The sequence below is a fragment of the Oncorhynchus gorbuscha genome, linkage group LG16, assembly GCF_021184085.1.
Source record: "Oncorhynchus gorbuscha isolate QuinsamMale2020 ecotype Even-year linkage group LG16, OgorEven_v1.0, whole genome shotgun sequence".
Taxonomy (NCBI): Eukaryota; Metazoa; Chordata; class Actinopteri; order Salmoniformes; family Salmonidae; genus Oncorhynchus; species Oncorhynchus gorbuscha.
This window is the reverse complement of record NC_060188.1, coordinates 83,179,134-83,204,159: the sequence shown is the minus strand read 5'-3', so window position 1 is coordinate 83,204,159 and position 25,026 is coordinate 83,179,134. Positions and strand designations below refer to the sequence as shown.

Here is a 25,026-nt window from a genome sequence, read left to right as displayed (position 1 = left end):
GGGCTTGAAGCTGTAGTCATGATCCCGGATCGGCTCGACGCAAGAAGTTAACTTCTTTGGGACTGGGGGCAGTATTGAGTAGCTTGGATGAAGCTTCAGTGGTAGGCATAGTGTGTAATTCTAAGGATACAAACCCCCAGAATATTAATTTGAATTCCCGTTTGTAAGGCAACAAAATAGGAAAGATGCCAAGGGGGGGTGAATACTTTCACAAGCCACCATGTATACATGCACACACTATCGTTCAAAAGTTTGGGGTCACAGACATTTTACTTGTTTAAAAGAAAATCACATTTTCTGTCCATTAAAATATCAAATTGATCCGTGTAGACATTGTCAATGTTGTAAATGACTATTGTAGCTGGAAAAATGTTATATCTACATAGGCGTACAGAGGCCCATTATCAGCAACCATTACTCCTGTGTTCCAATAGCATGTTGTGTGTTAGCTAATCCAAGTTAATCATTTTAAAAAGGCTAATTGATCATTAGAAAACTATTTTGCAATTATGTTAGCAGAGCTGAAAACTGTTATTCTGATTTAAGAAGCAATAAAAAAAATGAATTCTTTAGACCAGTTGAGTATCTGGAGCATCAGTATTTGTGGGTTCAATTACAGGCTCTGGTCAAAAGTTTTGAGAATGACAAATGTTAGTGGAAATGAAGTTTGCTGCTTCAGTGTCTTTAGATATTTTTGTCAGATGTTACTATGGAATACTTAAGTATAATTACAAGCATTTCATAAGTGTCAAAGGCTTATTTTGACAATTACATGAAGTTAGTTGATTGATGCAAAGAGTTGCAGTGTTGACCCTTTTTCAAGACCTCTGCAATCCGCCCTGACATGCTGTCAATTAACTTCTGGGCCACTTCCTGACTGATGGCAGCCCATTATTGCATAATCAATGCTTGGAGTTTGTCCGAATTTGTAGGGTTTTCGTCCACCCGCCTCTTGAGGATTGACCACAAGTTCTCAATGGGATTAAGGTCTGGGGAGTTTCCTGGCCATGGACCCAAAATATCAATGTTTTGTTCCCCGAGCAACTTAGTTATCACTTTGGCCTTATGGCAAGGTGGAAAAGGCATTGTTCATCACCAAACTGTTCCTGGATGGTTGGGAGAAGTTGCTCTAGGAGGATGTGTTAGTACCATTCTTTATTCATGGCTGTGTTCTTGGGCAAAATTGTGAGTGAGCCCACTCCCTTGGCTGAGAAGCAACCACACACATGAATGGTCTCAGGATGCTTTACTGTTGGCATGACACAGGACTGATGGTAGCGCTCACCTAGTCTTCTCCGGACAAGCTTTTTTCCGAAGGCCCCAAACAATCGGAAAGGGGATTCAAAGAAAATGACTTTACCCCAGTCCTCAGCAGTCCAATCCCTGTACCTTTTAATAATATCAGTCTGTTCCTGATGTTTTTCCTGAAGTGGTTTCTTTACTGCCCTTCTTGACACCAGGACATTCTCCAAAAGTCTTCGCCTCACTGTGCGTGCAGATGCACTCACAACTGCCTGCTGAAAATCCCGAACAAGCTCTGTACTGGGGGTGCCCCGATCCTGCTGCTGAATCAACTTTAGGAGACAGTCCTGGCGCTTGCTGGACTTTCTTGGGCACCCTAAAGCCTTCACAACAATTAAACCACGCTCCTTGAAGTTCTTGATGATCCGATAAATGGTTGATTTAGGTGCAGCAATATCCTTATCCTTGCCTGTGAAGCCCTATTTGTGCAAAGCAATGATGGCAAGCGTTTCCTTGCAGGTAACCATCGTTGAGAGAGGAAGAACAATGATTCCAAGCACCAGCCTCCTTTTGAAGCTTCCAGTCTGTTATTCAAACTCAAGCAGCATGACAGAGTGATCTCCAGCCTTGCCGTCAACACTCACACCCGTGTTAACCTCTCACGGATACGTTGGACGGTAGCGTCCCAAATGGCCAACATCCGGTGAAATTGCAGAGCGCCAAATAAAAGATTCCGAAATTCAAATATTTAACATTCTTCAAAATATGTGTTATACATCAAAATAAAGCTCAACTTCTTGTTAATCCAGCCAATGTGTCAGATTTCAAAAAGGCTCTACAGCAAAAGCAAACCATGCGATTATCTGAGGACAGCGCCCCGCATTCAAATGCATGACAAATCATATTTCAACCAGTCAGTTGAAACACGAAAGTCAGAAATAGTGATATATATGCCTTACCTTTGAAGATCTTCTGTTGACACTCCAAAAGGTCTTTTGACGATAATTTCCTTTCACCCTGCATACCACTGCTGGTTTGCTTCTGAAGCTAAGCAGGGTTGGTCCTGGTCAGTCCCTGGATGGGAGACCAGATTCTGCTGGAAGTGGTGTTGGAGGGCCAGTAGGAGGCACTCTTTCCTCTGGTCTAAAAAAATAAATATCCCAATGTCCCAGGGCAGTGATTGGGGACACTGCCCTGTGTAGGGTGCCATCTTTCGGATGGGACGTTAAACAGGTGTCCTGACTCTGAGGTCATTAACCTGTTAGTCCTACCCCCTACTTTTTCGAACATTCTGTTAAAAATCGCGCAACATTTCAGCGCCCTGCTACTCATGCCAGGAATATAGTATATGCATATGATTCGTATGTGTGGATAGAAAAACAGATGTTTATAAAACTGGTTAAATCACGGCTGTGACTATAACAGAACGTGTGTTTCATCGAAAAGTGCAGGAAAATCTGATCACTGAAAATGGGAAAATATATCCATGCGCCACTTCAACCCATTGTTAAACGTGAACCACATTAAATGGGGCCGAGGTTGCAATACCTACAGCTTCCACACGATGTCAACAGTCTTGTCATTTGCCTACGATTTGTTTCTTGGTCAAACAGACACAAGGCAGCGCAGTTCTTCCGGTCTCCGACCGGATATTTTGGTTGAGATTTACCTGGACATTATTTCCAGACGTACAGCTATAGAATATACATCGCCTCGTGATCAATTTGATCACTTATTAACGTTTACTAATACCTAAAGTTGCATTACAAAAGTATTTCGAAGTGTTTTATGAAAGTTTATCGTCAACTTTTTTTTATTTAAAAAAATGACGTTACGTTATAAAACGCTATTTTTTTCCTTGATCACAGTCTTCATAGATCGATATCTAGGCTATATATGGACCGATTTAATCGGAAAAAAAGACCCAATAGTGATGTTTATGGGACATCTAAGAGTGCCAACAAAGAAGATGGTCAAAGGTAATGAATGTTTTATATTTTATTTGTGCGGTTTGTGTAGCGATGACTATGCTAATTATTTTGTTTACGTCCCCTGCGGGTCTTTTGGGGTGTTACATGCTATCTGATAATAGCTTCTCATGCTTTCGCCGAAAAACATTTTAAAAATCTGACTTGTTGCCTGGATTCACAACGAGTGTAGCTTTAATTCAGTACCCTGCATGTGTATTTTAATGAACGTTTGAGTTTTAACGAGAGCTATTAGCATTTAGCGTAGCGCATTTGCATTTCCAGATGTCTAGATGGGACGCCTGCGTGTCGTGTAGGAGCAAGAGGTTAAAGAGCCTATGGCATTTATTGTAAGAGTAGGGGTGTTTAACCCCGGTGTCCTGGCTAAATTCCCAAACTGGCCCTCGAACCATCACGGTCACCTAATAATCCCCAGTTTACAGTTGGCTCATTCATTCCCCTCTCCCCTGTAACTATTCCCCAGGTCATAGCTGCAAATAAGAAGTGTTCTCAATCAACTTACCTGGTAAAAATAGATAAATTAGCTGGCGCACTTCAGTCAATAATCCACCCAGCTTCCCTCCTTCAAAATGCATACAAAATGAATCCCAAACATTACCAACAAACTTATCCAAACAAGTCAATCAACGTTTATAATCAAACCTTAGGTACCCTAATACAGGAAATAAAGTATAAAATTTAAGACTGAGAATCGTTATTGTCTTTACCGGAGATAAATAACAAAGAAGCTTTTCTCCACACGCTAGGAAAAACTACAGCTAAAATGGGAGCCGCCTAGAAAAATTACAACTTCTCTCATTTTCCCAAAAACCAGCATGAAACTCTTTCTAAAGACTGTTGACATCTTGTGGAAGCCCTAGGAACTGCAATCGGGGAGGATTTCGCCCTATAATAAAAGTGCCAGCCATTGAAATCAGTGAAGAAATTTGGCTTGTCACCAAAAGCACTCACAAACTTCTACAGATGCACAATCGAGAGCATCCCGGCGGGCTGTATCACCGCCTGGTACGGCAACTGCTCCGCCCTCAACCGTAAGGCTCTCCAGAGGGTAGTGAGGACTGCACAACGCATCACCGGGGGCAAACTACCTGCCCTCCAGGACACCTACACCACCCGTTGTTACAGGAAGGCCATAAAGATCATAAAGGACATCAACCACCCGAACCACTGCCTGTTCACCCCGCTATCATCCAGAAGGCGAGGTCAGTACAGGTGCATCAAAGCTGGGACCGAGAGACTGAAAAACAGCTTCTATCTCAAGGCCATCAGACTGTTAAACAGCCACCACTAACACTGAGTGGCTGCTGCCAACACACTGTCATTGACACTGACCCAACTCCAGCCATTTTAATAATGGGAATTGATGGGAAATGTAAATATATCACTAGCCACTTTAAACAATGCTACCTTATATAATGTTACTTACCCTACATTATTCATCCCATATGCATATGTATATACTGTACTCTACATCATCGACTGCATCCTTATGTAACACATGTATCACTAGCCACTTTAACTATGCCACTTTGTTTACTTTGTCTACACACTCATCTCATATGTATATACTGTACTCGATACCATCTACTGTATGCTGCTCTGTACCATCACTCATTCATATATCCTTATGTACATGTTCCTTATCCCCTTACACTGTGTATAAGACAGTAGTTTTGGAATTGTTAGTTAGATTACTTGTTGGTTATCACTGCATTGTCGGAACTAGAAGCACAAGCATTTCGCTACACTCGCATTAACATCTGCTAACCATGTGTATGTGACAAATAAAATTTGATTTGATTTGATATGCTGAAATTGTGTTTTTTGGGGGGGGTTGTCCTCAGGGTTTCACCTGCCATTTCAGTTCTGTTATATTCACAGACATTATTTTAACCGTTTTAGACATTTAGTGTTTTCTATCCAAATCTACCAATTACATGCATATCCTAGCTTCTGGGCCTGAGTAGCAGGCAGTTTACTTTAGGCAAGCTTTTCATCCAGACGTCAAAATACCGCCCCCTAGGCCAGAGGTTTAAGAGAGAATCACTGACATGATTTCAGCTGGTCCTTTTGTGGCAGGGCTGAAATGCAGTGGATGTTTTTGGGGGATTCAGTTCATTTGCATGGCAAAGAGGGACGTTGCAATTCATCTGATCACTCTTCCTAACATTCTGGAGTATATACAAATTGCCATCATACAAACTGAGGCAGCAGACTTTGTGAAAATTAATATTTGTGTCATTCTAAAAACTTGGCCACGACTGTATGTATGCATGTATATGTTTACTGCTCCAGGGATATAATTAGTTTTGATTATATTATTTACTATTATGTATTGATATATTCCCCCCCCCCTCTTTATGCAAAGCACTGCAGAGAACACCGGAAGAAGAATTATCACTAAATTATCAGTGAACTATTGTAATGTGTGTCAATTAATCCCATACAGGATGGGTTTCCAACTGGCGATTTTACAAAAAAAAAAAGTAATTTGTCATTCATTCAATAGCTCTCTTTTTCATATTTAACACAAGGAGAGAGGACAGGAGAACGCCTATGGTTGATTTCACCCCCCAGAATCAGGGTCAGAAGTTATAAACCTGGAAGGAACAAGAGTTGCTTCCAGCATTGTAGTGTTCTTAGGAGCCGCTGTAAATAAATGACGCTCTTGTTTAGAGGAGCAGAACACTGCAAAATGATTGGATGAGAGAGGACAGTGTGTTCAGTTCAGATAAATCACCATATCGGATCAGTAACAAAGCATTATTGTACACTTGTCCATGTGACATCTCTGTAACGCAGGGATGGAGGCTAAGCATCAATCCCCATTGCATAGAAATGCGCACCCAGTACAACGAGAATTCAATGGATATCAGCAAATGGGATGGCTGACTGACATGGCACGACACTCCGATGTAAGCAGCTTTTGGTTCTTTACATGACTCAAAGCCAACAGACTGTTCCCACAGAATGCCTGTTGAAATGGAGATGTCCACACAGGCCAGGCATTAGCCAGAATACAGAAAAAGTATTGCCAGAATTCACTGTAAATACATTTAGGGCTGGTTTCCCAGATACAGATTATGCTTAGTCCCAGACAAATCAAAGGACATTAGTCATTTTAAATAGGAATAATGTGTCCGGGAAACCAGCCCTAAATATATTTACAGTGCGAAATTCGGTACCACTATTGTTTCCGGCAATACTTTCTTTGTATTCTAGCTAGAACAAGGCCTAGAGGTACATTCTAGTGTATTACACCTGAGGCTGGGGTGAGTATCACATACCTCTGGTTCTGCAGGTGAAGACTGGACATGCTGTTGGATCTTCAGTATGTCCTTCTCTATCTGCTGAATACGAGTCACCCTCACCTGAAACACAGCAGGACATTTACAGGAAGCAATCACTCAGAGGATGATAACCGGATATTACAATTACCAAATCAAATTTTATTAGTCACATGTGCCGAATACAACAGGTGTAGGTAGACCTTACAGTGAAATTCCTACTTACGAGCCCCCAACCAACAACGCAGTTTTAAAAAATACGGACAAGAGATGAAAGTAACAAGTAGTTAAATAACAGCAGTAAAACAACAATAGCGAGACTATATACAGGGGGCACCGGTAGAGTCAATGTGTAGGGTCGCCAGTTAGAATTACAAAATTCTAACAACTAAGTCAATTTACTAAATGTTCTACCTCAACTGCCTACATATCCATCCTACTTTAATATCCTTACTGGCCATTCTGTTCTTACTGTATGCATGTTTCCTAATCAATGACTCATCCTATACATGTAATTCTCTACCTGCTCTCCCTTTCATTTCACTGTATGCATTCATCATTTTAACCTTTATTTAACTAGGCAAGTCAGTTAAGAAAAATATATTATTTACAATGACGGCCTACCGGGGAACACTGGGCTAACTGCCTTATTATACAGGGGCAGAACGACATATTTTTACCTTGTCGGCTCAGGGATTCGATACAGCAACCTTTCTGTTACTGGCCCAACACTCTAACCACTAGGCTACTTGCCGCCCCAAATTCCTCTCATCCCTGACCTGTGCCCTCTTCTCCATATCCTGGCAGGTTCCCAGCTGTTTCTCCATGGCAGCTCTGATCTGCCTCGCCTCGTACTCCAGTTGCCTACGGGTCATATCCGTCTGCAGGGAGAACTGCTGCAACCGCAAACAGGATCAACAGACATCAGGCATGGCGAAATGTTTAATAATGCAGAGAGGATATCTGCATAGTCAGTTATGATATTTTGGGAGTATCTATAAGTCACTATACTCCATCCCAACGCCCTGCATAATGCTGAACGACAAATAAACACTTACATTCTCAGTCAGTGGTAGGCTGTCGATCCTCTTGGTGAGGTTCTGCAGCTGTGCGTAATACTGATCCTTCTTCTTCTCCTCTTTCTCCAGCTCCGCCATCAATAAGGACCTGACAAGACAGACACAACCGCACCAATCAGAGACAAAGGTTTTTTTTTTATATAATTCAAAACTGACCGAAGTCAGACCAAGTAAACTGATCAAAGACCCTAGACAAAAACACATATACAGCATACCAGAATAAAACAGGGTAGGTGTCCTGAATATGAGCGCCTAATGCATCCTGTCTGTGACTAATGCCAGGAATACACTTTGCAACCTAACAATGTTAGCATGATGTACTGTGTGATTGAAGCCCTCACACTGCACCATTGCACTCAATGTGATTTGGCCGGGAGAGAGGCAAACCACTCATCAATTAATATTGCAGCAGTAAATCACAGTGAATGCCCCCCACATGGTACCCTATTTGCTATATAGCCTGAAAAGGGCTCTGGTACTGCACTATGTAGTGAATAGGGTGTCCTTTGGGATGGAGACTAAGTATAACCTGCATTACTCAAAGACAAACTAATGTGAAAATACAAAGTAATGCAAGCAGGAGCTCACTTCTCCTTCTCCAGCTCCTCCAGGTAGCCAGCGCTGTCTCTGCCCCCATTGGACAGCCCTCTCTTGGGGAGGGAGCCCAAGGAACCCATGGGGCTGGGGCTGCTGTCCCCTGAACGCCCAGAGCCTGAACCCTGCATGGAAGACGGCTGAGATCTCAGCTTCACCCCTGGGTAAGTGTTAGGATCCAGGCTAATTTCTACCGGAGGAAGGAATATCAGAATTTAGGTTATTTAATAGAACACATTTCAACCAGCTAATTCTGTCACCCCATGTGTGATGCGTACCTTTCAGTCTTTCTAGGAGATCGATTTGTCCGGATGAATCGGTAGAGTCTTCTTCAATGCTTCCCTGTATGTGTTTCAGCACCTCCTGAAATACAGGAAAAACAATCGGTTATAATATATTGTTTGTAAACACACAACCGCAAATAAGAGCACTGAACAATATCTAGGTGCACACACACACTTCCAAAGGAAAGAACAGCAATGTTCTTTTAGTTTAAAAACAAAAACATTTAAGCCACAAAAACAAAGTTAAAGTCCATTCACACCTGTAAAAAAAGTCTAGCCAAACCTACTGGCCCACTGCAGTGCAAAATAGAACGTTTGCCCCAACCCCCCCACCACTATCCCATCCCAGAGACAAGGAACCGGTGGTTGGTCATGCTGCCTGATGGACAGGGTAGAACAGTGAGAGGAAAAACATCCAACCACTGGCTTTGATGTAACATCAAAAAACGATCAAATTTAATTTGTCACATGAGCCGAATACAACTGGTTCAGACTTTACCGTGAAATGCTTGCTTATGAGCCTTTCACAATGATGCGGTTTATAAACCATAATAAAAAATGGTAACGCAAGAGGAATAAAATACACAAGAATGGAGCTATAGGCCTCCGAGTGGCGCAGTAGTCTAAGGCACATCACAGTGCTAGCTGAGCCACTAGAAATCCCGGTTCGAATCCAGGCTCTCTCGCAGCCGGCCGCGACCGGGAGACCCATGGGGTGGAGCACAATTGGCCCTGCGTCGTCCGGGTTAGGGAAGGGTTTGGCTGGCCGGGATGTACTTGTCCCATCGCGCTCTCGCGACTCCTTGTGGCGGGCCGGGCGCATGTATGGTGACACGGTTGCCAGGTGTACAATGTTTTCTGACACATTGGTGAGGCTGGCTTCCGGATTAAGCGGGCATTGTGTCAAGAAGCAGTGCAGCTTGGCTGAGTCGTGTTTCGGAGGACGCACGGCTCTCGGCCTTCACCTCTCCCGAGTCTGTACGGGAGTTGCCGCAATGGGACAAACTAACGACCAAATGGATACCACGAAATTGGGGAGAAATTAAATCCAGTACTGTATTGTAGGTTGGACCCTAAGTTTCTCTGTTCCTAATGAGCATGCCACTAATGGCTTTCTAAGAACTGGCCCCTTGAGGGCATCAGTGACTTTACCTTGAAGGGAGAGACCCTTTTCTTTAGACTTGATATTGTTCTCAGTGAACTCTACTCTTCAGTCAACCAATGACATTGCTATCCTTGAGCACTTTTTCTCCTCCTATGGACATCTTATCCCATCCTTTCAGTGAAGGTCTCTGCATAGTCGTATATGCATCTTAATCTGTAGCCTTTTCACAGACAACCAACCCAAAGACATACAGTAGCAATACATTGTTAGCTGTAGGCCTACATCCACAAATGCAAAAAGTCTGGTCACTTTAATGGTGTAATGTCCTATCTCCAAATAGAACTCTGAACCTACTTGAAATAATATACAACACATTATGAAGAACTTAGATCTTGATCCCTCTAAGGGTTTGTTTAACTACGTGTCCCGTCCATAATCAGTTAACCGCTCAGCTCTACAAAACATGACTGGAAAAAGATCATGAACTTGATTAGCCTATTGAAACTGGCTTGCTGCAGGAGGACTAATACTTACCATAATGAACCTACAACGGTGACAGAGTGAATGGTGGAAAGGCATACTTCCAGAGGAGAATAATAAATCCAGCGTTAAAACTAGGCCTATAATCAGAAGGATACAGCATAGCGAACGATAGGCTGGATACGATCATGTCCATATAGCTCAGGAATCCTAGAGTACAGTACTACAGCTGTAGCAGCAGTGGTAGTCTCCACAGCAGGCAGAATCCTTCAACCAATCTGGACTTTATATTAACTGTGGGTCATTAAATCAAAAGTTAGATAAAAAGTATTTCCAGGTTGAACAGTTCGTTAACTTATTTTATTTTTCAAGTGGAATAGAAAGAGTATTCTCCTGTCCTCCAGTGAGTCCGAGAGGAGAGCAAAGCATCAAAGCGATGTCCGGCGACAACACGGCTCCAGCTCAGAAAACAGAACAGGGTTTTCCTTCCACCCTGCCTGTCCCGTCTCAGTCAGTCAGAGACCAGGGGCCATCAAGAGGCTATGTCCATACAGCTGCTTCCCCTTAGATTGAAGGGTAACTCACAACGTAACCAACGCATGACCCGGACGGTCACAGTGTCCGCCAACCTCTACCCTGTGACCTCTGACCCTGGCCCATGCATCGATGAGCAGGCTGAAAGGGGGTCAGACGGAAGGGCTGGACGGCAGGAAACAAAAACACACAGCCCTGACTGTGCGATGCGCTCCCTCTCTCCCTTGCTCTGTAAAGCATGTGTGACGTCTAGACACACCACACAACGGCTGCATTATCAGGCTGGGATCATATGATAAAGAGCCCCTCATTCTATTCACAGAAGTTCCTAGCAGAACCACTCCTCTATTCAACCATTGGGGGTGACGGACATGTTGATGCTAATGTGAATAGAATACAGCTCATTTATAACGTAGACTACTAGCTGACCGTAAATTCAAGACCAAGAGGAGAATCCATATAGATTGATCTGGCCTATAAAAAGACCTATAAAAAACAAATAACCATGGGGCCATTGAGAGTAAATTAAATTGAGGACATGCAATCAAGTCTGAACTTACTTCAATTAGTTGGATAACCAAATAAAAAAGGAAACTTTGAAGCTGCCACATCCATACCAAGTCAAGTTGTCAACTCTCGTTAAATTATATTTTTAGTCAACTGCTGTCCAAGTCTCAGAATTCTGGATGCGTTTGCCCAATCTGAAATGGGAAAATGGACACACTCTTCCCTAATAAACAAATCCAACAGAGAGACGGGCTAGAAAACCTGTGCAACCCTGCAGTGTTTGAGTGTCCTGCATACCTTACACACACACACAGGCTTTAAAATAGTCATCCAATAGTCCTAGTAACTCAAATCAATGCTGTAAAAGTACCCATCTGCAGAGCCAAAACCCACCCAGCCAGTCTCTCATTCTCATTAGGCTCTGGTTTCATCTGAGCTGGGCTCCCATGAGGCCCTGAACCATGCTATGTCCGGCTTTTGTATTGCACTCTTACTGGAAAAAGGTAGACTGTCCTTGAGAATGCAATATTGTTGTTGTTAAGCATGTGGTGTGTAATAAGGAAAAAACAAGCATTGATGTCAAGGGAAGGCAGGCCTGGAGGGTTTAAATTAGAACACTAATGTGTGAAGTAACCTTACTAACTAGGCTGTACTTAACGAGAGACCCAGACCACCACAGATTCCTGTTGGGTAGTTTTAGGATGATAATCCACCAGAAAGACTTCTCAAAATAGAAAAAAAGCATGGTAAAAAATATAGGAAAGGGGGGTGTTTTGTTTTGTTCAAAAGCTATTCATTGATTGGAAACCCTAATTTCCATGTCTGAAACTCCTTGATTAAACTTTTCTGCTAAACAAAGTGGATTCCTAAAAAACCTAGGAGATTCAGGGCCCCAAATATTTTACACTTATGCAAGTAGCCAGGTCTGAACTTTTCACAATAAAAGTACCAAGATGTGCGTAAAGTAGAAAGCTTAAATCATAACCTGTCTGTTCTGAGAACTAAGAATGTTTCAACTAACCCAGTGGCACTATTACACTATTATGTTGTGGAATGAGCCACTAGTATTGATCCCACAAAAGGACATTTCAATTTCACTAGTAACTTATGAAGAAACTTTCTGCCAGAAACATGAGATATCAAATGCAAAATGTCACTTTATAGCATCCCTTTCCACATACAGGATGGAATGACTGAGGATTTATAGAGGTTTAGTGCTCATCTAAAGCTGTATGGTTTATGTTAGAACTGGGTTACATAAGATGCAAGTACAATTCGATGTGTCTGTGCGTGTGTGAGTGCGCGTGCTCGTAAACATAATTATTGAACTGAAATTGAGCTCTTGTTGTGCTGTGTGTAATTGGCTTGGTGTGTAGGAGAGAGGAAGCATGCTCAGTGCTCATTGATGGAGAGGCCGTTGTTCATGCTCTCCTCTGGTCTCCCTGCAGCTGTGAGCCTGTGACAGCCTGTTTGTGTCCCAAATGGCACCCCATTCCCTATATAGTGCACCCTATGGGTCATAGTCAAAAGTAGTGCACTATAAAAGGGAAACATTGTGCAATTTGGGACACAGACCCTGAGCCCCGAGGAGAGAGGAAATGTCTGGATGTCGGAACTGAGAGAGGCGCATTCATCAGATACAATGAGAGGAAGGGAGAGGAAGGGAGAGAGACGCTAAAAAAAGACAGCTTTCCCCAAAGTGCAGAGGGAATGGAGCGTCTGAGAGCAGAGCGAGCGAGAGCGAGCGAGAGGGAGCGAGAGCGAGCGAGAGGAGCGAGAGCGAGCGAGAGGGAGCGAGAGGGAGCGAGAGGGAGCGAGAGGGAGCGAGAGGGAGCGAGAGGGAGCGAGAGGGAGCGAGAGGGAGCGAGAGGGAGCGAGAGGGAGCAAGCAGCCGACATCGATCTCAAAGTGCCAGAGGGAGATAGGGTTTCTGATGAATATGAAAATGATTAGCACAAAGGGAAAAGGCAGACTGTCTTTAAATTTCATCCATTAGTCATAAATATCATTATTTACCCCCTAAATAATCTCATTATTTATGATTAATCTTTTATGATCTCAACAGGGGTTCTCCCCTGTAAGGAATACTAACAGACCATTTTCCCACAAGATAGGCCTAATAATTCTCACTTGGTTGCAAATGATAGCCCTTCCCCCTATTTAGACTATATAGAAACATTGCATTACAGTACTTTAGAGTTTATTCTTACTTAGGCTACCATTAACCAACAAAACAGCCCACTTACAATAAGCATTAAGCTAAACTCTATTAAGTAAGCATTGCAGGATGCAGGAACCTAACTTCCAACACTATAGTTCACAGTCCAGGAAGGATTTCTCAACAATACAGGTCAACACAATGGATGGCGTCGTTGCTGCAAAGGCAGAAATGATATTCATTTTTTTTTATATATCTATTTTTTAAAATCATTCTCACCCCGTTGCTCTCCTTAAGCTAGTGCCAGATAAATCCCTAAGCTAAACCCAGGCTGGTTCTGTATCTGCAGCAGCACAAAGGGGTGTGCAACAGCCACCTCCCTCCAACATGAAATATCAGACTGCAGAGTAGCAGGTAGCCTAGCCCGTGGCTTACTAAACTGAATGAGTTGGCAGGTTTTCAATTTGAGCCAGAGCGGATGCAGAGGCAGAGCGGAGCTGATGGGGTGCATTGTTAATAGATAGCTTAGCAGCAGTGCTGAATGTGCCAGTCTAAGAGTAGAGCAGTCAGACGCCCCCAAAAGTGAGAATCAGGCTAACCTCAAACCCAGCTCCAAACATACTGAGATAAAGGATGCATAATCAGTGTTAGGCTATTCACAGAGTAGGACTCTCCTCAGACAAGGGCAGAGCAGAACCCCTCATTTGAAATGCCCAAAAGTGGGAGAGAAACCTCAACCAGCTCCAATGCTACTGGAAAGTCAGTACAGTCTCACATAAAGTATGTGTCAGTGTTGCTCACATTAAGATGCTTCCCAGAAATTACTAATAACTAATACTGACTAAGCCTGCACCAAACATATACCTCACCCAGTCCCAACACGCTGTGAGTCCTTCCACGGTGACACTCATTCCCTCATTACCAGGAAACACTCTACAAAAGCAACTAGGCCTTTTAATAGATCAGTGTATTAACCCCTAGCCCATACACCCTAGGTATTTTAAAAGATCAGAGTATCAACCCCTAGGGTTGAATTGTGATTGAGGGAAGGATTTGCAGTCTCTTGTCCTTAGTTTGTGGTCTAATGAGTAGTCCACTACATTCACTGCCACTCGTACATTTAAGAAAGTAGTGCTCCCTAATGTGAGGTGGCACCACTCACTACACAAGGGTGCATTGCGGGGTAGAAGACATTGACAGAGATAGTTGAGAACCCAAATGTTCCTGTGAGAATAGAAAAGCCTGAGGAGTTTAAATCACCTCCTGAAGCCTCAGCCTGCCAGGTCACATCATCCAATTAAAGCAACGGCACCTAGCAGGCTGGTACATTCAACGAGAGTGTGTGTGTGTGTGTGTGTGTGTGTGTGTGTGTGTGTGTGTGTGTGTGTGTGTGTGTGTGTGTGTGTGTGTGTGTGTGTGTGTGTGTGTGTGTGTGTGTGTGTGTGTGTGTGAGAAAGGGAGATTCAGCAGCCTAGCCCAGGATGACAGCTCTTCTCGTGAACAGAGTCCTGGTGTCTGAAAATGTTACTAACCGCCAAATCACTCCTTCCTCAGTCCTCGTTTCCTCAATTCCGATGAAAATGTATTGGCGGAGAGGATCCAAGGGGCCTCCCTCAACCCCCCCATTTTCCAATAGGCTTAGAGAGGAATTGAGGGAAAGAGGATGACAGCCAAATAACGTTTTCAGAGACAGACCGACTCTGGGATGCAGATAGGGAGGTTGAAGCAGAAGGGCTAATTTGAGTGGCAATACAGGGGAATGTGTCGGGAGAGCGAGAGGCCTGTGAAGGGGTTTTGAGAGAATGTTGACAGGATGAGGAGGATACATTTATTTCTGTCTTGGATACTAGCTAACATTTCTATACATGATACATCATGGTGTCTTCCTCGATAGCTAGGCCTATATTGAGAGTGAGCGGATTAGAGAGTCTAAATGACTTCCTAAAATTCAGCGGAGCACTCAACCCTAACACCTTACTTCAGGCACATTGGTTGTTCAAAGCTGGAAGACAGACTATGTTCTAAGATTTTGCCTAGGGAAATATCCCACTGTTGTGATTGATGTAGCCTACTGAGTGAAGCAATAACTGGGACAAACACAGTAACGACTGTTGCGTGAAGAAAGCTTAATGTACAAGTACACCCCATGGACAGGACGCCTTACCCCAGATCTCTCTCCTTAATGTGGAATGCCCATTTTTATAGTATTTGGTAGGACTCAGCCAGGGATTGAAATCACACCCTTCCAATCTCAGGGTGGACACTAGAGGTTGACTGATTAATTAGGGCCGATTAAGTTGTCATAACAATCAGTATTTTTGGACACCGATTTGGCAATTTTTTTTATGCCTTTATTTAACTAGGCAAGTCAGTTAAGATAACATTCTTATTTTCAATGACGGCCTAGGAACAGTGGGTTAACTGCCTTGTTCAGGGGCAGAATGACAGATTTGTACCTTGTCAGCTCGGCGATTCAATCTCTCAACCTTACAGTTAACTAGTCCAATACTCTAACCACCTGATTACATTGCTCTCCGCGAGGAGACTGCCTGTTACACAAATTGTAAACATAAATGCAGTAAGAAGTCACGGTAAGTTGCTAGCTAGCATTAAACTTCTTATAAAAAACAATCAATCATAATCACTAGTTAAACTAGTAATATCATCAACCATGTGTAGTTATCTAGTGTGTCCTGCGTTGCATATAATCGATGCGGTGGGTATTGGGGAAACAGGACTGTCGTTGCTCCAATGTGTACCTAACCATAAACATCAATGCATTTCTTAAAATCAATACACAGAATTATATATTTTTAAACTTGCATATTTAGCTAAAAGAAATCCAGGTTAGCAGGCAATATTAACCAAGCAAAATTGTGTCACTTTAATTTTACCTTTATTTTACTAGGCAAGTCAGTTAAGAACAAATTCTTATTTTCAATGACGGCCTAGGAACAGTGGGTTAACTGCCTGTTCAGGGGCAGAACGACAGATTTGTACCTTGTCAGCTCGGGGATTTGAACTTGCAACCTTTCGGTTACTAGTCCAACACTAACCACTAGGCTACCCTGCCGCCCCATTGCACGCAGAGTCAGTATATATGCAACAGTTTGGGCTGCCCAATTTGCCAGAATTTTACGTAATTATGACAAAACATTGAAAGTTGTGCAATGTAAGAGGAATATTTAGACTTAGGGATGCCACCCGTTAGATAAAATACGGAACGGTTCCGTATTTCACTGAAAGAATAAACGTCTTGTTTTTGAGATGATAGGTCATTAATATGGTAGAATCCGGAAACTAAGGCTCGTATTTCTGTGTGTTACTATGTTATAATTAAGTCTCTGATTTGATAGAGCAGTCTGACTTGAGCGGTGGGAAGTACCAGCAGGCTCGTAAGCATTCTTTCAAACAGCACTTCGTGCATTTTGCCAGCAGCTCTTCGCTGTGCTTCAAGCATTGAGCTGTTTATGACTTCAAGCCTATCAAATCCCAAGATTAGGCTGGTGTAACCGATGTGAAATGGCTAGCTAGTTAGCGGGGTGCGCGCTAATAGCGTTTCAAACGTCACTCGCTCTGAGACTTGGAGTGGTTGTTCCCCTTGCTCTGCATGGGTGACGCTGCTTTGAGGGTGGCTGTTGTCGATGTGTTCCTGGTTCGAGCCCAGGTAGGGGTGAGGAGAGGGACGGAAGCTATACTGTTACACTAGCAATACTAAAGTGCCTATAAGAACATCCAATAGTCAAAGGTATGTGAATTACAAATCGTACAGAGAGAGAAATAGTCCTATAATTCCTATAACTACAAACTAAAACTTCTTACCTGGGAAAATTGAAGACTCATGTTAAAAGGAACCACCAACTTTCATATGTTCTCATGTTCTGAGCAAGGAACTTAAACATTAGCTTTTTTACATTGCACATATTGCACTTTTACTTTCTTCTCCATCACTTTGTTCTTGCATTATTTAAACCAAATTGAACATGTATCATTTATTTGAGGCTAAATTTATTTAATTGAGGTATTATATTAAGTTAAAATAAGTGTTCATTCAGTATTGTTGTAATTGTAATTATTACAAATACTTTTCCCCCCTTCTTTAAAAAAAATTATCGGCATCGGCTTTTTTGGTCCTCCAATAATTGGTATCCGTATCGGCGTTGAAAAATCATAATCAGTCGACCTATAGTGGACACTAAGGTCACTGAGTTGGTACAAGCATTTGAGTGAAGAGGAAAAGCTGGCTTGTGTTCAGTAGACATGAATCAGAAATGCTTTGTCTGTACCTCTCAAATAAGAAAAGTCAGTTTACATAGCTAAATGTTTTGCTACATGTGCCATAATTAACGACCTTCGACCAAATGCGACATATTGAACACGACCTTCGACACAGGGTTCTTAGTGTACCATAGAAGAGGTCTGATTACCTTCATATTTGAGGCTTCAGTCTCCAGTTTGTTCAAGTGGTTGGAGTTGTCCTCAAGCTCTTGTCGAAGGTTGGAGTTCTCCATCTTCAGTGCCTCCACTTGCTTCAGCAGCTGATCATAAGACGCTGCAGCCATCTTGGACTACCTCTTGACCTAAGGAAAACAACACATTAACAATGGTTAATAAGGTTGAATCAACTCCTACTTGCACTGGAAAATTGCCCATAAAAACAGACATACCGCCTCAATCACAATTAATCTGGAAGCCTACATTTGATTGATGGATATAATTAAGCTAGGCTACATTATGGTCAGTTAATATCCAGCTCTTCATAGAAAGAGTCTGTAATACAGTGCATTCGGAAGGTATACATACCCTTTGACTAAAATGGGCATTAAAAAGCCTTGATACATTTATAGCATCATATTCTCGACCATTACATTGGAAAATTACAGTTCAGCAAAGGTTCTAAGAATTAAAACCTTTTTCAATCAGAGCGGCAGGACTTAAGACGAGGCCAGTTGCGAGGGCCAAAGCAAGTCACATTAAAACAAAAAGCAGTACACAAGATTTTATGAAAAACAGTTGAGAATAAGATCTGGAGAATAAGAGTTGCAAATGCCTTACATGGCTTTGGGTTAAGAGCAATTCAAAAAGGTTTTAAAAACATTAGGCTTGTTAATTCATGCCTGGGCAGATTTTACAAGCCGTGTCAGTGGTTGGACTAGCTTAACTGCATTTAATTTTTTAACAAGGATTTTTATCAGACAAACGGTTGATGGAAGAAGTGATCATCATAATTACGATAACCGTTCAATAATAGCGTAGTTATTAGCCTACATTTTAGCAAAAAATATTGAGAAACATTCATTTTGTTTAGATGCAAGAACAAAGACAAAAAAAGAGGATTAAATGCAAGGTCCAATTTTTCCAAGTCTCCAGCTGACAGACATCCAGTCCACCACTGTGAAGCTACAGCCAGAGAACAACAGTGCCATACCATCTCTTGCCATACCACCTGTCAAATGGTTCATGGCCAACTACCACTGATATCCATCCACTGAAATCTCAATGCACATGGCATTGTCTAAACACCACAAAGTCCAATAGATTAGAATTATATTTTCAATATTAACCTCATCCTCCAACACTGATAATCCATATCACACATGTTCACTGACCACATCTGTACAATTTAAGCCTAGGCCAAAATGAGCACGGTTTACACTATACTCCTTGTTAATGCAACTAAAAATCTCTGCCATCTACTGCAACCAACAACGTTTGCAAGGACCATACCACAGAGACTGTGCATTGCATCTACTATGAGTAGGGCAGGCTGTGGTTTACTAATGTGTTAACTTGGGTTTCTCTGAGAGCAGCTGAGAAGAGAGGATCTAGAGGACCGAAGATGTAGTCGGCCAGCTAAGGGAACACCATTACTCACGCCCCACAGAGCCCCCTACAGCCCTATGAAGACAACTCTACATGACAGAGGGGGGAGACTCGTTTGTCTTGCTGAGGAAAAGTTTTTATTTTTAGATCATCCATCATGTAGAGGGTAGGAGGCAAGCAAGCGGGGGATGAGTAGTAACTGGATCATTGAGGTGGAAAATGTATAAAAAATGCTTTGGATACCAAATGATCAGTGAGTGACATGTTAAATATCAGCAAAGGCCTTGGCATGAACGCTTACTCTTTGGAACTCTTTAGCAATGCTACCACTAGAACAGACTCCGGCAGAAGCATTCAGCCCTAACTAACTAACCTTAACAGTGGCTTATATCCCCTGGTCGACATTGACTAAACAATCAACTTCACAGTGCAATATTAGTAATTCAGAACCATGATATTGGTTTGTTTGACACAATGTCCTGGTTCCCTAGACTAGAGCAACATTTGTTTGCCAAAGATTCAATGAGGCGCCAATCGAATTCAGTGAGTCAACTAGGCTGGGTTGATTGGGCAGCGAGTCTGTCCCAAAATGTCAATAATGCCCTCACTAGGCTGTATCCTATACACAGGACGGGTAGAGAAAAACACAAGACAGCGTTCCAGAATCACCCTGTGAGTTCTGTCAATGCACTGGCTAATGAACACATATCAGGGTTCTATATCTATTGATGCAAAGGGGTAACCGAAATTGGTTCGGGGATGTGTATTTAAAAAAAAAAGTTTGTATGGATACCCTGCCACTTCATGCATTTACAATACAGTGGAGAACTGCAGAAGGTGAGCCAAAAGACAAGCCCCTGTTGGCAGATGCAGACTGAAGTAGTTCAATTGGCAGCCATTTTGGAGATTCAATTCTAGCCTACGCCATAAAAGAGAGCTTATCATCACCATCATTTAACAGCCAGCGTCTACAACTGCTGACTATGAGGAAGGATGGGATACAGAATGAGGTTGCAATGCTACAATGATCATTGTACTGTGCCATAGTGTACTATCAACAAATACTCTAGTATTATAGTGAATATGGCTGTTATAGATATCTGGCAGGAAGGTAGGCTACAATTACACAAATTGTATTAAAAATTACACAACTCCATAGGCTTATATCAGTTTCATAATTGCATTATCAATTGCGTCAACATCCACATCAGTTCAGAATCATATCAGTTAGACCCATCTGCATGAGCTCCCTGTCATCACCACACCATTTCCGTATTAGGCTACTTCTCCTGCCCCTTACTGTACAGTTTTAACCTATATTTCACAAAATGTATTTCCTCCAGATATTAGACTAATGCGCTGTTATTTTAATTAGGCTAGTAGACAACATTGATCACTCTTCCTCGGTCATTCGCTAGTGTGCAGTAAACGTAGGCTAGGTCATGGATGAAATCAAAACATTTTTTTTAGTACAATTAAATTCAACGGATACAATGTGTATGCTGTAACAGTACAATACACACAAAGCTTGCAAGTTTAAAAAAATTAAAATAATCTAGAATCTTACCATGTCCTCTCCCTCTGCATCATGTAGCTATACACCCACAGAACTCAGCCCACTAAAAATCAGTCAGTAATATCTCTAGATAGAGAAAACAAAGCAACACAACATTGAACAAAGCAAACCGCTACTGGCACCATATATGCTAAACCTGTCAAATTTTGCCTACAAAAGGGTTTGAAGGGGGCGCGAGCGAGAAGAAACACGAAGGGGGGAATGAACAAATGATTGAAAAGAACAGAGCAGGGGCTGAGAAAGAAGGGGACTGCATCCTCTTTCTACCTCATGAATATTGCATCAATGTTCTCAAAATACATCCTCCCCTTAAATTGGCTAATTCTGGGTATCCATTTTGCAGGTTGATGCTTCCTGGTGCATTAAAATGTATAATGAAAATGACAAATCCTCCTCGTGTCCAATTCTCTAAATTAACATCTTCCTCTATCGAAAATGAGGATTCCATCGTGACACGATAAAACAACCAGGCAGGCGCTCACATTTACCTTTCGTCTAACACTGGCAGTGAACGTAGCACTGCACTGGATGGATGAGGATTTTTGTGAATCTGTGAAAGGGTGTGTGTCTGTGAGAGAGAGAAACACACTATGGATGGAGACCCCCCCCCCCCCCTCAGCAGATAGCTAAACCAGAAAAACCCCAGCAGTCAGCTGCTGAGCGACAAATGCCCTTCCCTTGACACCACAAAGAAAAAGTAGGCAGACAGTGGTGTGAGCTCACACACACAACCCAACTAACCCAGCCCTTCACAGCACAATACAACCAGGGATTAACCAATGACGACGTCAACACAGACAAAGACGACACAGCCACTGTCAGACTGACCCCATAGCAACCCTACAGCGTCCAAAGAAAGACAGCATCGCACAGTCACAATGACACGTCTGCTTTGTTGGAGCATAACCGGTAGCTAGGCTAAGCAGAAGTCTCTCCCTCCAAAAGGCTTAGCGGCTACGCCTCGCTATTCACACAAACACACCATTATTCCCCCAGGAGCTCCCTGCCTGCCCCTAATCCCCATTGACAGAATTTTTAAAAACGTCTCAATTTTTGTCCGTTGTAGAAAGGAGAAGTGGGGGTATATTCAATAATTGAAAAAGCAAAACCTTACCCCATTTCGATAGCAGTGACAGTGTCCATCCCATCTCCTTCTCAACTGTGTCCGATGCTGAAAGCACATCCAGCCAGCACCCGGTCACATGACCACTCGGTACAGCCAATCGCCTGGCAGCGAGGATCAGGCAGGGACAGCCCTGTTCTGCTGTTTCCGTGGCTGGTTCTGCAGTGACCGGTGCTGGCTGGCTTCCAGCTCTGTGGCACAGCTGCTTCTCCCAGCCGACTCAATTCAGGCACTTAAAGCGGTGAGGAGTCCACCGTGTCCAGAGGGGAATTCACAATTTTCTGGCTTCAGGTTCACACAAATACAATTTTAAGCTTAGTTTTACTGTTGAAAATTACATCTGATTTCAGGGTTGTTTGTGAAGTTGCTCTCCTTAATATAAGTCATCCATTTGTTTCTGAATTGTTTAAATCAAATGTTTCCCCTTCAGTCTCCTGAATTAGCCTAGTGCGCATACGTGCGCCCAGCTGTTGCACATGTGCACCAGGCCCAAACTCTTTTTCCCTGGCTAAACTAGCTGAACTATGCTAGTTTTCGTATTAATTACCAAACTTCATAAATACTGAACCCTCAGCTTCAAAACTCCTTTACTGGTTTTACAATAAATGTGTAACTTAGAAATTTGCTGGTAAGAAACTTAATGTATTAATTTATTGTTTGGTTGAATAGTTTGACTGGTTTGAGATATGTTGTAAGATAAGTGGCAAAGGATGTCATTGCTATTTAACTAGGGCTTTCCTCCCTGCTGCAGTGGCCACCACAGAACATCAAGTGTTCATCGCTCTGTCCGTGTTGCTGAAGCTGTAACATAATTACAGCCATTTCTGACTGAAAAGTTCTGTTATCGAAATCCCTAATTTGTTCAGGAGAAAAACATTCCCTATTCCCTCAAAACTTGCTCTCTTTACGCGGCATGTGTATGCATCACAATCCATGCACGTGACCAATGGGGCCTGACTTAGTCTATCACATCAAATTGTTTATGACAAACTCAGAACACTAACAGCATATTAGATGCAGAGGACGTGACAAATAAACTTGAAACAGGGGAATGTTTACTGGTTGCTCAGGACAGAAAGGGGAATAAATTGTGTAAAAAATGTGATTAGTTGTGGAACCTACTGGCGATCAAAGAATGTAAACAATGAATGCAAAAACCAAATAAATGATAAGCATACCAGTGTTATAACATTGTTTTTTGTAAAGCCTTTATTACAGCAAAGACTAAAACCAGTTGAATGCATTTGTTAATGCAATTGCTGACATGGAACACTATTTATTGTTTAGGCTAATTATTCTAGGGTCGCTTTGTTATGTTAAAACTACAAATGCAACATGCAAAGCTCATGAAACTGAAATAAAACGCAGACATTTTCCACACACAAAGCTTAATTCTCTAAAAATGTTGTGCACAAATGTGTTTACATCCCTGTCAATGAGCAATTTTTTCATTTACCAAGATAATCAATCCACAGGTGGCATATCAAGAAGCTGATAAAACAGCAGTCATTACATAGGTGCACCTTGTGCTGGAGACAATAACAGGCCACTTTAAAATGTGCAGTTGTGTCACAAAACACAATGCCACAGATGTTGAGGGAGTGTGTAATTGGCATGCTGACTGCAATAATGTCCACCAGAGTAGTTGCCATAAAATGTAATTAATTTATCTTCCATAAACTGCCTGCAACTTAATTTTTAGAGAATTTGGCAGTACGTCCAACCGGCCTCAACCACAGAACGTGTAACCACGCCAGCCCAGGAATTAAACATCCGGCTTCACCTGCGGGATCGTCTGGGGAAGGGGAGGGGTGTTGCTGAGGAGTATCTCAGTCTCTAATATTGCCCTTTTATGGGGAAAAACGAATTCTGATTGCCTGGGCCTGTCCATGGGATGTGTAGTGATTCTGCCAACACAGACAGATATGGACGCCGTCGTGTACCGTTAACTGTATCATATTTGTTGATTAAAGTCGGACTATTACTATAATGAGTAATCCAGGAATGTCATGAGAAAACTCAAGAAAATATAAGAGCCCTGAAGGTCACACCATTGACCGGGTTGCAGGGGGCACCACACATCTGAAAGCAACACAAAAATAACACCCAGAGAATCAATAGTGACAAACAAATATGTGGCAAAAACCCAGGACCAAAACCAAACACTGATTTAACCTGCACAATTGGGTTAACCCGCCCTTATTAAAAAAACCTTTTTTTTAAATCACCTTTATTTAAACAGGTAGGCCAGTTGAGAACAACTGCGACCTTAAGCAAATAGGCGATTTGAGGATTAGCTTAGACAGCCTGTTAGACAAAGGATCTCATCATAAACATGAAATAAACCGTTTAAACAAATTAGCTTAGTGTTCCACGGAAATAAAGAGACAAATAAAAACATGCAAATTTGAATCGTACAGAACAGCCTAACTAAAAGAACACACAATTATAGATACCGTAATTGCTGGACTATTAAGCGCACCTGAATATAAACCGCACCCACTGAATTATTAAACAAATATGTATTTTGTACATAAATAAGCTGCACGTGTCAATAAGCCGCAGGTGCCTACCGGTACATTGAAACAAATGAACTTTACACAACCTTTAAACGAAACACGGCTTGTAACACAAATTAAAACAGTAGCCTACCAAGAAAGTCATTGGTCACTATCTTCCTCCTCCTGTGCACTGAAACCACTGAAGTCATCTCCTGCGGTGTCGGAGTTGAATAGCCTCAGAATTGCTTCATCCGATGTTGGATCGTTTTCATTGTCGCTCTCGTCACTTTCATCCGGAGGCAAATAACCTGCTGAGCTCATGCTGCCCCTTCAACAAGCAGCAGTCCAGCCTTTCAAAACCCGTTGATGATAGTGGATTTTTTGACAATGCTCCACGCTGTCAGGACCCACTGGCAGACATGACCATAAGATGCTCTTCGCCTGCGGCCCGTTTTAGTGAGGGATTTCTCCCCACTTGTCATCCAAGCCTCCCACTGAACAAGGAGCGCCACCTTAAATGCACGATTTACACTGATGTCGAGTGGCTGCAAATACTTTGGGCCATCTGCTTTTCTTCCCTCTGAAAACTTTTGTTGTCTTTCTGCACTGAGTCAGTTCCTCACGCTGCTGTTTCCAACGTCTTATCGACTCATTAAGGCCAAGCTCCCATGCAGCAGCTCTATTTCCTTTTCCAACAGCCAGATCGATCGCCTTCAACTTGAAAGCTGCATCATATGCATTTCTC

The 25,026-nt window shown here is 42.4% G+C and overlaps 1 protein-coding gene across 1 annotated transcript in view; it reads right to left on the bottom strand.

Moving 5' to 3' along the window:
- The window catches only part of LOC123999237 (adenomatous polyposis coli protein-like), a 44,169-nt gene extending 22,300 nt beyond the window's left edge, over positions 1-21,869 (bottom strand). The window contains 7 exon segments of the mRNA XM_046304787.1: positions 6,518-6,601; positions 7,297-7,413; positions 7,576-7,684; positions 8,185-8,380; positions 8,469-8,553; positions 17,686-17,838; positions 21,772-21,869. Of these exon segments, the coding sequence (XP_046160743.1) occupies positions 6,518-6,601; positions 7,297-7,413; positions 7,576-7,684; positions 8,185-8,380; positions 8,469-8,553; positions 17,686-17,820 (726 nt within the window). The 5' untranslated portion in view covers positions 17,821-17,838; positions 21,772-21,869.
- Between the last annotated feature and the right edge of the window lie 3,157 nt (positions 21,870-25,026).